The sequence below is a fragment of the Panthera tigris genome, chromosome C1, assembly GCF_018350195.1.
Source record: "Panthera tigris isolate Pti1 chromosome C1, P.tigris_Pti1_mat1.1, whole genome shotgun sequence".
Lineage (NCBI taxonomy): Eukaryota > Metazoa > Chordata > Mammalia > Carnivora > Felidae > Panthera > Panthera tigris.
Window position 1 is genome coordinate 148,146,151 of NC_056667.1, and position 15,613 is coordinate 148,161,763.

The window sequence follows — 15,613 nt, forward strand, 5'->3', positions numbered from 1 at the left end:
AGCCGAAGTCGGACGCTTAACTGACTGAGCCATCCAGGCGCCCCAAGGGTCAGTTTTAAGCACTGGAATGCTATCTAGATATGCTATCCGTTTACTCTTGCCTATGGAACCTCACTTCTATCTTTGACACTCTACCAAAGATATCTTAAATGTCCTTTTAAACAGAGCACCAAATGTGACACACTTCTAAATTAATCTTTTGACAACTTTCTCAATACATCTTTACTCTTGAAACACTTCTAAATATACATATCATTTATTGTTTCTACTTAAGTCTCTCTAGAAGTTTGGGTGACACAAGCCTCTTACACAATTAGGAGTCCCCAGGAAAGCGATACAAAGTATAGAGATACACATGTCTTTTCTCTCAACACACAATCTATTTTGGACTCTTAACTAAAGCATGATCAATAAATACTTAAGCATTCTACAGAAGATGTTCTCTGAAAAACATTAGACCTAATTTTTTTTTTTTATTTTACTGATCCATTTATTTATTTATTGTAAAGATTTTTTTTTAACTAATCTCTATACCCAATGTGGGGCTTGAACTCACAACACTGAGATCAAGAGCTGCATGCTTTACTGACTGGGCTAGCCAGGTACCCCTAGACCTAATTTTTAAATAAAAATATTTTTTCACTCTCAAAGTACGATTAATATAAAACTTAATCTGAACATGAATTCAGAAGATGGTATTTCTCAGCTTAAGTTGTGACTTTATGTTACTACACTTGATCTTAGCCAAAAGGCCGAGAAGCAATGTGACTTTATGTTAAATATCATAATGATGGTCCAGAGAGAAAGAGCTTATTAGAACCAATATGACACAAGAAGAATTGAATTCTAAAAGGATTTTCTTCATCTGTTTCAGACCAGAGCAGATACTCTTAGACAGGAAGAGGATTGCTTATTTACTCTTTGTTTTACTTACCTCTTTTTTCCAGTAGCTACTGGAAAGACAATCTACAGGGCTCTTACCTTTTATTTTCTTTCCCAGCTTATACACAAATATCCTAACCCAAGTCATCTTAATATTATTATTTAGTATATAATAAGAATATAAATAAACCACAGAAGTTTTCCTACCTTTCCTAAATAGGAAACGCAGTTGGGAGTCTTATTGTAGGGAACATTTGGCTCATTCTTATTCCAATATGTTAAAGTAACTTCAGTATCATCTGACCACTGAAATAAAGTTGGTATATTTTTGTTCTTAAGACCTGTCCATATTTCTTCTTTGGCATCTAAAAGAAAAAATGTTTTATTTATTGGTTTTACTCAATTACATACTTCAGTATGTATACTGTTACTGATTTTTACATTCTGATAATGGGGTTTTAAGAGCCTCGATGGTATTTACAATTAATCTATTAAAATATTGATGTTAGGAAGGCCAGGAGTCAAGTGCTTTTTAGGGTACTTATGCAGGCAGAGCACACGGTGGAACAGCCATGCTATAATCTGTAGGTTAGGAGCTCCTGATATCAGGTTTAGATAAACCTTGCTTTATGGGGTATACAGATTTCCACAACTTCGCTTTTACAAAAAATATATGTACATGTTTTCACTAATTGAAAGAAATCTGAAGAGGATTTTCACTTCTATGAAATTGTATTTGCTTCTTTGTTTTATGCCATTTTGGTTTATGAAAGGTTTCATTAAGAACAGTCTACTTTTGGATAGCAAGGGAACCTATAATGAAATTCTACAAATACAATCATAGATACTCCAGTTAGAATGGGAGTGATGTCCATCACTGCCCTGGAATGACTATGCTGCCTTCCCAGGTAAAACAATTAGCACCATGCTGATACAGAATAGGTATCTATTATTAGTTATGGTGATTAGTGAATCCTAAGAGGAAGATATAATATTGCCTGTCTAGTGTATTTTTTGTTCTTCAGTGTTTAGCTTTTAAATAATTACAAAAGTGAAATAATCATCACTTAAGCATCTGGAACAACTTAAATAGTATTTATCTTATAAGAAGAGGGAAATTAATCACTGGCTGTACAGTCAAATTGGTAGCTACTTGCTAATGTTGCTAATTGTACATTAATTAAAATTAAATAAAAGTAAAAATTCAGTTCCTCAGTTACATTTCAAGGGCTCAAAAGCCACAAATGGCTGGTGGCTGGCTGCTGTATTGGTCAGCATAGATTATAAAAGAGTTCCATCATCATAGAAATTTCTGTTGGACAGTGCTGATCTGTAGGGATGATTGTAAGCTTTTCATTCCCACTAAGAGTCTGAAAATTAGGGGGCACCTGGGTGGCTCAGTTGGTTAAGCATCCGACTTTGGCTCAGGTCATGATCTCACGGTCTGTGAGTTCAAGCCTCACGTTGGGCTCTGTGCTGACAGCTCAGAGCCTGGAGCCTGTTTCAGATTCTGTGTCTCCCTCTCTGTCTCTGCCCCTCCCCTGCTCACACTCTGTCTCTCTGTCTCTCTCTCTCTCTCTGTCTCTCTCTCTCTCTCAAAAATAATGAATAAACATTAAACAAAAAAAGAGTCTGAAAATTAGGGGTGCCTTAGAATGTTTTAAACCTTTCAAATAGGATATTTCAAAAACTTACCCCCATGATGAAGTTTTGTGACAACCACCTCCACATCTGCTAAAGAATGAATGCTGATGAGGTCACTGCTTAAGGCTTTACATTTCATATGTGCCTTATCCCAGGAATCACTTTCATTTACCAGAAGATAGCAAAACCCATTATTTGACATCCAGCCTGCATCACAGTGTGTATCTGAATATGTCCAAACATCTGGGGGAAAAGCATCCATATATATTCCAGTAAAGATACATCAATAACATTTTAAATTCTTTCTCACATCATCAGGATTCTGGAAAACTGGGGAACGTGATGTCAAATAGTACAAGAACATGGATTTATGTGGTGCCTCATTCTACAAAGCATCATAAGAGTGACTATAGGGATACAGGTAATGATATGACTTTATTGTGATACAAATGTGCTACATGATTGGGCTCTGACTCATTGAGGAGGGACTGCCCTTAGTCCTAGTAGACAGAAGAATGGTGTGGGATAAGCCATTTGCTGACAAATCTCTTCCTTGCTATGGGATTTGTTAGGTTCCCCTCCAGTCTCTGACTTAGAGAGGTTATTTAGTCCAATCTCCTTTCGCGTATGGTCAGATTAGCAAGGGGATGTGAATTAATGCTCACTGTTGAACAAAGACATACAGAGATTTATGAAACAGAGTAAAACATTTATAAACTCCACATGAAAGAGATGATAGTACTGGAGAGAAAGGGCACAGGGCCTCTCTGGACCTCTTCTTTCTTTCCCTCTACTAGACCTATATCCTCATAGAATTAGTGATTCTTTGTTTTCACCATGTTAAAACGCACTCAAATGATGGTCAAGGAAGATTGGAGAAAAGATTGAGGTATAAAACCATACAAAATAATTCTACTCCTCTTAATAGAATTAGAAATTAAGTTGAATTACTTGGACTTTGTGGATTCAGAACTGTTTGGAATGTCTGTCGTATAAAAACACAGCATCTTAAAAAATGTGAACAGCTTGTTCTTCACTGAAAGATAAAATTCAGGTCAAGCTAGCTTCTCACACTTGAGAACAAGAGAACACAGGAGAACTGAACTAATTTTCAGTTTCTGAAATAAGACATGGTATTATTATTATTATATTTTACAATTATGATAAAGGAACAGAGGAAAAAAAACACCCATAATTGAACTTAGAACAAATGTTTTCCTATTCTAGTCTTTGTCTCTATGAATACATATTTTTACAAGATTAAAATGATAAGTAGGCATATCATTTTGTTCTGCTATGGTATTTTCCTGCTGGCACAGTTATTTTAATAAATGCATATTATTCAATCATGTGGAAACATCATGAGTTACTTAATAATTCTACTCTGCTACAGGGTATTTACTTGATCTATCATCAGTCATTCTGTTTTATTTTCATCTATGCTGTCTTTTCTATTACGCTTTTTGTTGTATGGACTAAATTTGGTTTGAATCAACCTGGAAGATGAATGTTCATTTTCATCTATGATTATAAACATCTCCCAACAATCTTTATTCTATATATTTATTTTCTAGTCTTAAAAAATAGCTTTATGTTCCTATATGGACAAGCAATTTTATTCCCTTCCCCCAACATTCTTTAAGCAAGACATTTTAAAACCTCCTTTTCTTCCCCTCCCAGTTTTGAGTATTACTTTTTCCTATTCAGGAGGATTTAATCAAATACCAGTATACGATGGGTCCTGTGCAAGACAGTAAGGACACTCCTCTTATTCTTTCAAAGGCTTCTGAAATTTCTCTGCACCTCAGAAATTTCAACTGTTCTGCGATTCTCTTATCCTTGAAACCCCTTGACAAAAAACCATACTTGTACACATTTTGTCCTTCTGCACCCCACCTTTTCTACCTGATTTATCAACACAATAACCTAAATAAGCAGCCCGGCAGAGAAAGACAGAGCAGGGGTGGGCATCATGGGGTAGGAACTGGAAACCTGAGGAGAGTTCCCACATCCATCATTTTTAGTTCTCGCAGAGGCAGGTAAAATATAAGACCTGAGTGTGCATCAGCATCACCAGGAAGTCTTCTTAAAACACACATTGTTGATGTCCACAGAGTTTTCAATTCAATAGATCTGGGGTGGGTCCTAAGAATTTGATTTCTAACAGGTATGGTTGATATCGATACTCTTAGTCTAAGGAAGCACACTCTGAGAAACAGTGCTCTAAAGAAAAAAGAGCCACCTGTGAACAGAAATATATTTCTCACTGAGGATATCTCTGCCATCTTAAGGGGATATATCAAACCAAAGCTTTATGCATATATAGTTGATGACATCTAACCACTGCATCAAAATAAAGTAGTTTTTAGCATTGGCAGTATAGGGTGAAGGAAAGGTGGAAATAGATATCTGAAATGGACTTACTTGCACCTACTTGCACAGAAAATGAGAAAGATACCTGTTAACTCCACTGTGTTATTTAATGGTTTCTTGCAGACATAGGGCAGTTGAACTTCACAGGAAAAACTCTGCCATAGACCAGACCTGGCATCCATTCTTGCACAGCTTGATCCACCTATTATCATAGGTGCACTAGGCATATCTTAAATGATTAGAAAGAGGAGGTTAGGGCCAGAGTGGTGGTTAGAAAAGATAATTTGTATTCCTAATTTTCTGCTTTTATGGGAGCTCATAAAATAGTTAAAACCTTCTACTAAAGCCTCCATGGAAACTCATGTGCTTAAATCTGTCTCCCTTCTAAAATACAGGATACAGGGTGAAACACTCTAATACACTATAGTTAATTCAAAAACCAAAACCAAACCTCTATCCCTAATCAACATCCATGTCTTACTCTATGGTCAGTAGCTATTAATCTGCTACTCTATACAATAGATATACTGATTTGTGATTCAGTAATGCCCTTAAGACCTTGAATTAAAGGTTAAATTATCTTTAAAGATTTTATTTACTGAGGTGATAGAGAATTTACTCACTGATCATGAAATTTCATTAAACTAAAGTGACCTATTGGTATTGCACTTAACTCATTTTTCTTATGTGTGTATAGAATACATTTATACTGAAGCTAGTGTTAACTTTTAGATTCTACACTTGTCAGAAGCTGAAATTTAATTTTTTTTTTTAATTTTAGAGAGAGAGAGAGATGGAGAGATTAAGCAAGGCCCACGCTTAGTGTGGAGCCTGACATGGGGCTCGATTCCACAACCCTGGGATCATGACCTGAGTTGAAATCAAGAGTCAGTTGAGTGTCCTGTGTCCCAACCTTGTGTCAAGCTCTGTGCTGGGCATGGAGACTGCTTAAGATTCTCTCTCTCCTTTGCCCCTCCTCCGCTCATGCTTGCTCGTACTTTTTCTCTCTCAAAAAAGTTAATTAGAATAAAAAGGTATCTAACTTCTTTTGGGAAGAAAAATATTTTGGCTAACTAGGGTTTTGTTTGTTTTATTCACTATAAAATTTTCTTTAAGGTATTTACATATGCAATATAATATAACCATTAGGTTGTCAGTACTTGAGCACTACTATAGGAGACCCCAAGAGTTCTAAAATGAGAGAATATTTCTGTATTGGAGTTGAGCTGCAGATGAAACACCATTGGTCCGTCATAGACATGTCAAGTCCCCTAAAGGATACAGAACAACTGCCAGGCCATGTGATGAAGCTCATTCTGCTGTTACCTAAAATTGTAGGGTTGCCATAACGGTTACAGACAAATTCTCACTTCTCCATGGTATGGTTCAACTTGGCTATCATGGTATTACAATAAAGAAGGAATGAGGGGAAAAAATTGTTCTTAGAATTAACCATAATAACAGCTGCCAAGATTTGAAATTTTTATAAGCTCTCAGTGAGTGGGATGCTTTTGTTTATTTACTTTTTTGAAGATTTTGCTCTGTGCATAATAGATGGAAGAAGGAGCAGTTACCTGGGTCCCAGTTGAGAAAGTTTAATGGCTTGTGGTCTGACCATTCCCAGCCTCTAGCAGAGTATAGTTGATTTAAGCCAGTCCAGAAAATTCTTGGAATGCCCTCTTTTTCTGTAAGAATCACATAATTTTAACAAGTGACAAAATTACCTAAATTATTACCTAAGTCAGACTTAAGCTTCTACTAATAGCAAAATTATCTGAAGGCCTTGATTGTGAGGCAGGAATCCTGCAGGAGGCTGTTTATCCAACAAAGGCAGGTGATGCGTTAAGTCAATTCTGCTTTCCCATTAGCTTGTTCCTGTCTACTAAGGTAAGGACAGAATCTTCTCAGAACAGATGTCCCACTATTTTTAGCCCTGTTGTACTAATACAGAAGAAAACAATTTCCACTATATATCTCAGTTTTGAAGAACTGATTGTATTCCAGACTGACAGTGTAAATTCATTAAGCACATATTGTTTAACTGGTACTAAGAATATAAAAACCAAAAATACAAAGTCCCTGCCTCTCTGAGGATTTCAATTTAGTAGACAAGAAGAGATATGGATCCCTCAAAAGGTAAAGTGTTACCCATACTGTTTCAGAAATATGTAGAGGAACTGTTTGGTAGGCAATGGACTATGTAGTTCTAGAGTCCAAAGGAGACATTTAGGATGAAGACACAGAACAGGACACACACACACACACACACACACACACACACACACACACACCCCACACCACAGTGGAGATATATCATTCAAATTCATTATTTGACAACCAGAAGCCATCAGCAAAAAAGGGAAAGAGAAGCAGAGATAATTTAAGTAGTGATGCCAGTTGTAAATATGCCACTCAATATGCATATGCCCATAAACATATGGTAAACTGAATGAAAAGATTATAAGGCTTTTTATGCCAGTATCAAGAAAGTCAGCAAAATTATTCAACAACCTGGTAAGACTTCATCAACATCATGAAAAAAGAATTTGAAGATATTGAGGGCCTGATAGAAGAGACAGAAGAACTGATGTAATGGCCTAAGAAAACAAGGATGATGCTGACCAATAGGAAGAGTTAATAGGTTGGAATCTCTATAAATTTGTTGATATATTCTCAGCAGTAAAACACTTGATAACAATTTCTTAATTCCTCTCAGAGAATTATGTATGATGCATTATTATATTATATAAATGATCTCTCTGTGTATATATATATATATATATATATATACACATTTGAAATATAATTATATTTATAATTATAATATTCATAAAATATTAATTTTAATGTAAAATTTATAAATTATAAAATGTAATTTCAAATTATACTTAAATTAATTTATTTAATTTAAATTATAAATATTTATAAATTTATAAAATAATTAAATGTATATTAATATAATTATATTTTATATGATGTATATGTATATTATATACAAAGCAATGGTTCTTAAAATATGGATATGTTTTTTTTTGTTTTTTTTTTTTTTGTAAGAGAGAGAATATGAGCAGGGGAAGAGCAGAGGAAGGAGAGAGAGAATCTTAGCAGGCTCCATGCCTAGTGTGGAGCCAGATGCGGGGCTTGATTTCACGATGGTGAGGTCATGACTTGGGCTGAAATCAAGAGTCGGACGCTTAACTGACTGAGCCACCCAGGTGCCCTAATATGGATTTTTATATGCAAATCAAACAGATATACCTGATATGTATCATTTTGTTCCATTACATATATCAGATATATCTGTATGATTTGCATATAGAAAAGCATATCCATATTTTAAGGGTTTTTTGAGGGAATTTTGACTGTACACAATTTTTGTCTTACTGCAGCCTTGAGAATGTGAATACCTAAAACATGTGACTTCACTAGAACTGACACTCAGGAAATGGAAAATATCCTCTGTGTAGAGCAGAAATAGCAACAGCAAAGATGAAAGGGGCCAAGAGCAGTAACCAGACACCAGCATTAAAGGGATGGGCAGGAGTCTGGAAAGAGGGTGGTAGGGACAAAGGCCCAATTACCACTCCACTGAGAACGAGATGTGAAGTTAGCAGTGAATTACAAAGATACCCTGTGTCTTCCAGGAGCTTATTTGTGACAGAGGCAGGTCTTTGGGATCTAGAAGAGAGATATACCTATATCTGTATCTGTATATCTGTATCCTGTATCTATGTCTATAACTGTATCTATATCTGTATCTAAATCTGCATCTGTATCTATATCTGTATCTATATCTTTATTTGTATCTGTATCCTGTATCTATATCTGTAACTGTATCTATATCTGTATCTACATCTGAATCTGTATTACATCTATATCTGTATCTACATCTGTATCTGTATCTATATCTGTATCTGTAACTGTATCTATATCTGTATCTACATCTGTATCTACATCTATATCTGTATCTACATCTGTATCCATATCTATATTCGTATTTGTATCTATATCTGTATCTACACCTATCTAACTATATTTTTTAATGGTAGAAATTTTAATAAGTTTATGGCCTGTTGGGAGAAGAGTCAGTAGAAGTGAGAATCAATGAAAATATAAGAGGGAGAAGAAACACCTGATGTGGATACAAACAGCTTTGGGGAAGGAGTTAACCTTGAACAAACTGGAGGGATGACAGTACAGATAAGTTTGTAAGTACTAGGATGGGAAACTAAAGGTTTGCTTCACTTTTCTCAAGGAAGTAGATGGTAAGGATACTCTCTAAGGGAGGAAAAGGTAGGTATTTGGGTAGAGGGCTTGAAGAGCATACTGAAGGGAACTTTGGATTCATCCTTTTCTTTCACCTTGTTAGCATAAGTGCTGGCAAACAAACTGAGGATTTAATCCAATGTAAATTTCTCATTAGGATAATTAGTTTTCTAGCCTTCCTAAAGAAGTCCTGGAACATATTTATGGCACTCCAACTCAACCATTACAGGATATTCCAAATTCCCTTTATTAATTTTTAATGGGGATACTATGGAGGACCAATCCTTCCCATCCTTCCCAAGTTCAATGTCCTTCTTTCCATGAAGACTTTTCAGATATCCCCAGAAGGATATTTGAATAATCCTATTGCTTACCCGCACATGGGAAGTACATATTTATGAAGATACTAAATGAACTTTGGAAGCTGGTAAGTTCCTATAATTTGCTTAATTACACTGTCCTATTTGTGAGCTGTATTGGTGACTTATTCTTCAATAGAATTATAGGATTTTAAAATGGACTGTGTTGACAAACAGGAATGTTCTTTATGTGTTTTATGCCAGGTGAATGTGAATGGGAAATAGATTCTAAAAATCTGGGTTGGTCAAATATGAAAGGCAGGTATTTCTTTTATGGCTTGGACAATCTGAAGCTAGATTTTTTTTCTCCATACTGTCCAAGCAAGAAGCTGACCAATTTGAGACTTTGCTCACCACATCTTTGCCATCAAGAAACAGACGATTGATAGAATAAATCCCCATACCTAATCAAATCAAACAAGCGAGTTCACTGAAGTCGATATTTGTCACTGTCCTTAAAACCTGTTCAGACTTGACCTTCTATTTCTATTCCTCTCCCCACAAGGGAGACTACAGGCCTGATAATGGTAATTGCATGTGGAAGGAGCCAGAAAAGAACCTCTTCTAATGTATAAGGAAGGTCAAACCAGCAAGGGGCCCTCACTTAGAAGTAGCCTAGCCTTGGGGCACCTGTTGAGGCCACTCTAAGTGAACAACCTCTCAGGGTGGAGACAAATGAGGAAGAATGGACTGTTGGGTCTTCTTTTGTAACTCTGGGATGAATCTGTGGTTAGAGGTTCCCTGGGAAGGCTAGAGCCATGGGAGATCTGATTCCCAAACAAAATCCAGAATCCCCCATCCCCAAAGCCCGTGTATTAGTAGAACAAAATCAAAACAAAACTAAGTGCAGGGCAAGCAGAAAGGAAAAAGAAAGCTCTTTTAGGTTGCATGGGACTTATTTTCAAGGGGCTGCTTCTGCTTTTTTTCTGGCAGTAGATTCCCTAGTCTACCATTAGCTACCAAACTAGAAATCATTTGGGAATAACATTCTCCATTATGCTCTGCATATGTACAATTCTTTTCCCCAATTAGATCAAGCACTTGGATCACAAAATCTCTGAGTCACTTTTGTTGGCCTCCCTCTCCTAGCCTAATATTTACACGTGATAGTTTTCAGTGAAGAGAGAAACTTCAAGAAACTTTCAAGATTTTGATACTGTGAGTTTCAGATGTTAAAGTACAGCTTGAGTCTTGGGAAACTATCAGTTATAATTAGGCTATAATAATTATATTATGCTTAAACAGCATTCACAGTGAAAGAGAAGTCTGGAATATTAGAAAGGGTGTATCTCTAAAATTTTTGCTATATATAAAATGTGGGAAGAGTCTGGCCTAGGAAACAGCAGGGTCATTTAATATGTTATCTCACTTTTATGAGTTATAATATAAAAATGATAGATAAAGAAATCATGCAACATTCACTCCTCCAAATGCATCATTAGATTGTTAGGGTTTTGATAGTCATACTTGGATACTTTTCTCCTTCACCGAAAACATCAGTTTCCAAATGTCAATATTCCAGGAGGCTTAAATTTATTGGTACTTTTCACTTTCAACAATATTTGTTGTAAGGTTCAGTGAGGTCTGAAAAAGGAATTCCATTGACAACCACTAACCCATCAGGTTTATTTGATAGATTTCCATTCTAGAGCTCTGATTATTCAAGTATCAAACAAAATGGGAAAAGGGTGAAGCTAAGGAAGTAAGAAAGGAAGGCTTTTAAAAGGAAAGCTTTTAGCTAAAGAGCATGACAAAAGACTAGTAGACTTTTAATGATGAAAAGAAATGAAGAGAAAAATATATATATAAGAGGATTAAGTAGTATAGTAAAAAAGTAAGGGCTCTGGAGTCATATATGTTGATATTTGAATCCCAGTTCTGATACTTCTGAGGTGTGTGATGTTGGGTATGTTATTTCTAAGCATCAATTGCCTTATCTGTAAATGGGGGTAAAAATACCTTATGAGGTTGCAATGATAATTAAATTATTTAATTTGTCTGGAGACATGCGGGTTTTGCTCATAGTTTGGATTTACCAAATATTAACACTTATTATAAAGCAGTGTGATGGGATTTATCTGAATTAGTCAATAGGTATTTGTTTCATATATAGGAATAATGCTTAGAGTTTTGCACAAAAGGGAAAAAACAACCCATGAGACCCACCTATACCTGCAAAGAACTTAACTAGTCTTAAAAAAGGTAAATGCAGGGGCGCCTGGGTGGCTCAGTCGGTTGAGCGGCCGACTTCGGCTCAGGTCATGATTTCGCGGTCTGTGAGTTCAAGCCCCGCGTTGGGCTCTGTGCTGACAGCTTGGAGCCTGGAGCCTGTTTCGGATTCTGTGTCTCCCTCTCTCTGACCCTCCCCCCGTTCATGCTCTGTCTCTCTCTGTCTCAAAAATAAATAAACGTTAAAAAGAAATTAAAAAAAACAAAAACAAATTCTCTTTATAAAAAAAAAAAAAAAAAGGTAAATGCAGACACATGCCAGATACAACTTGTTTTCAAGTCAGATTGACTGTGTTCCAATTTTGGCTCTGTTAATTACTTGTGGGTGACCTTGAACAAGTTACATTTCCTTTCTGATCCTCACATTCCTCATCTGCAAAGTAGGCTTATTAACAAAAATACCTACACCTCATAGTATTGTTATATAGTATTAAATAAGATAATGTATGAAAAGCATTTAGTACTCAGTCTGAAGCATCATTGCTGTCATATGTTATGATTATTTTTTCATTCAAATCATCAGAAACTTAATAACTTTGGCTTCATTATTTTTAAAAATAATACAAAAAGTTTCTGTTTATAAACTTTCTAGTAAAAGAAGTGCAATGCTCTGATGGAAGAAGTTAGAGAAGTTTACTGAGTACATAAAAGATGTCCCAAATAAATAGAAAGGCATACCATATTCATGGATGAGTTGACTTAATAAATAATGTAGTGACAAAGGTGCCTCTTTAATCTATAATTCAATGCAATTCCAAAGTCCCAATAAAGTTTTTCATTGAGATTAATAAGCTGATCCTTAAATTCATAGAAAAGAATAAGTGGTTAAAAAATAGCCAAGGCAATTCAAGAAAAAAAAAAAATGAGAGGACTTGCTCATCCATATTTACCATGCAGCTGGCATAATTAAAACAGTGTGGAACAGACACATAGACAGACAAGTAGACCAAAGGAATAGAATGGAGAACCTAGAAATAACCCACATGTAATAGGGGAGTTTATATTTATTAGAGGTAGAATAATAAATTTTAGGGAAAAATGTAAAAGAAATAGTGCTTGATCAACTAACATCCATGTGGAGAAAGACAAATTAGATTCCCACCTCTAGAAATTTTATTTCAAATGGATTATGGATGTAAACATGAAAAGCAAAATTAAAAACTTTTAGAAGAAAAATGAGAGGTTATGTTTATCATACTAGGGCTAAGAAAGAATTTGCTAAATAATATAAATAAGCACAGAACATTATGGAAGAGACTGACTGACCAAATTAAAAGTACCATATTTTTAAATAATAAGAAGCAACAAAAGTGAAAAGACCAAAGACTAGGAAAAGATATTTGTAATCCTACAGCAAAAGATAAGTGTATATGAAGAATTACTATAGATCAATAAGAAAAAGGAGGCAAACAACTCAAAAAGAAGGCAAAGGATATCACTTGGCAGATTATAAGCTGAAAACCTGAATGCCTAATAAACACAAGGCACAAAACCACATGAATTATCAGGAAAATATAAAAGACAAATGAAATAACCATTTCACATTAATCACAATGGCCAACTAAGTCTGACAACATCAAGTGCTTACAGAGGTGTAAATGAATACAGCCACTTTGGAAAGTAATTTGGAATTTTGATTAGAGGTGAAGAGATGTGCACCCCATGACTAAGCAATTCCTACTCAAGTAAAAATCTCATACATGTCTACCCCATGAGACACATATGAGGATGTTCCTTACGGTGGTATTTGTAATAGGAAAAGCTGAAAACAACCTGTTTCTCAATAGGGGGATGGATAAATTGTGGTTTATTCATACAAGGTAACAGCAGCAGTTGACAACGTATAAACTTACATATGGGTAAATAAGTATTTGTATCATTTAAAAACCTAGATATGTTTTTATATCTGTTTTAATCTATGTTTTTATATCTGTGTATTATAGATCTATATAATGAAAACATATGCCGTATTTATACATATATATGTTATAAAAGCACTCAAAGAATGGTTATTTTGAGACGTGGTCATGGGTTTTCAACTCTATTAACATTTTATTTCTTTAAAGGGAGGGAAGCAAGGAAAGAGGGACGGAATCAATCCATGTAATGCAATATGACAAATGTTAGTGTACAACGAGTGTGTAAAGTCAGGGCAGTGGTTATACAGGTCTCTTTTAGGTTATATTCTATTTTTGTATGTACAAGTTTTCACAATTAAAAATTTTTAAATTACCACCATCACCCCACAGACAAAATAAAACAAAATCCTATCCACTCTATGTGTCCATTCATTAAACCATTTGCAGATTTCATAATTCTCTCCTTGCCTTTGAGTACGGCACTCCTCTACCCAACCACAAGAACGTTTCACTGAGGCCATCTAGTGTGACTCAGCCATGTTCGTTACCTTCCTTGAGTTCTCCACTTTTCAATGTTCAAACTGTTTAATGTTCACCTTTTACAAAATCTTTTCTCTTAGGCTTAGGGTAGCAGTTTAATCTTGCTACCTCACTCCATTTTCTGAGCAATAACTTCTTTTCGGTCTCCAACATGAAATGCAGTTTCAATGGATAGAATGTGATTCTACTAATACCTTTTTGCTTGAGGGCTTCAGTGTTGATGTTTAGATCCCAAGAAAAGACAGAAAGATATATACACAAATCAACATACTCGGGTATGAAAATAGAGGTAGATAGATGGCATCTTTACAATCCCGGCAATTTGGTCTACCACATGCAAACCTACCTTTAAGATAAGTTAATTCATCAGCATTGCTGATGCTCAGTAAGTTAGCTCCTTGATTCTGACATGAAACATAAGCTTCCTTCCAAGAAAGAGATGCCTGAGTATTAAATTGGTAGCAACTTCCAATCTGCTCATTCTTTTCCCAATTATCTTCACAGCCATTTTCTGTTGATACAAAGATATGTTAGCCATCATGAAGTAAGGGCATAATGTTTTATATTACTAAGAATGTTTACCAATACTGCAATTCAATTTCCACCTTCTTAGGATACACTAAAATTGAACTTTATTGTTCAAATGACCATGTTTTGATTCTTTGGTTACACAAAGAAATTTTGAAGTCATAGGAACCAAATAACCTTGGCTGATGAAAGCTTCCACTCTCCTATCCTCTACTCTCCCATTATCCCCTACCAATTATAATGCTATATTTTAGCCCCTGCCTGCCCTCTGCCTAAATGTAGGAGTCTTCAACTGTGTTCACATTGTTAAACTCCTGAGCTGATGAAAAACAAGTTCACTTGCAGATAGCGGCAGACGGCAGAGGGGTTTGCCACAGTTTGCAGCAAAACTCCTGTGTGTATGTGTGTGTGCAGACATGTTGCTTAAATGCCCATAATGTAGAACCCAAGTGACTACCTTATTTGAAAAACTCAGTCTGAATTTTTCCTTAATATATTAACAGAGGATTTAATATATGACATATAATTAATAGTATACAATCAATATTACGTATGTGTATGTACACGTGTGTGCATATGTATACAGACGTACATGTTCGTTGTATAATGTGCATATTATTTTCTTCAACAAATACTTAGGCACACCTGGGTGGCTCAGTCAGTGAAGCATCCAATTCTTGATTTCGGCTTAGATCATGATCTCATGATTTGTGAGATTAAGCCCCGAGTTCGGCTCTGTGCTGACAGCATGGAGCCTGCATGGGATTTCCTCTCCTCTCTCTGCCCCTCCCCCTGTTTTCTCTCTCTCTGTCTCTCTCTCTCTCAAAATGTTAAAAAAACCCCAAATATCTAAAAGCAGTTACAATTCCAGACAAAGACCCTTCAAATTATTTCTTACATGAGATATATAGATCTTGATACAGCTGGTTCAAA

At 35.5% G+C, this 15,613-nt stretch overlaps 1 protein-coding gene and 1 pseudogene across 4 annotated transcripts in view; both read right to left on the bottom strand.

Annotated features, from left to right (window-relative positions):
- Positions 1-15,613, bottom strand: part of LOC102951351 (lymphocyte antigen 75) — a 133,669-nt gene that overhangs the window by 103,599 nt on the left and 14,457 nt on the right. For all 4 annotated transcript variants that reach the window (XM_042994543.1, XM_042994542.1, XM_042994540.1 and 1 more), the window contains exons 4-8: positions 14,499-14,663; positions 6,474-6,584; positions 4,985-5,128; positions 2,578-2,769; positions 1,090-1,247 (exon numbers count right to left, since the gene is read on the bottom strand). In XM_042994543.1, coding sequence (XP_042850477.1) covers positions 1,090-1,247; positions 2,578-2,769; positions 4,985-5,128; positions 6,474-6,584; positions 14,499-14,663 — 770 coding nt within the window. The remainder of the gene's footprint in view (positions 1-1,089; positions 1,248-2,577; positions 2,770-4,984; positions 5,129-6,473; positions 6,585-14,498; positions 14,664-15,613) is intronic.
- LOC122241572 lies at positions 585-764 on the bottom strand (annotated as a pseudogene).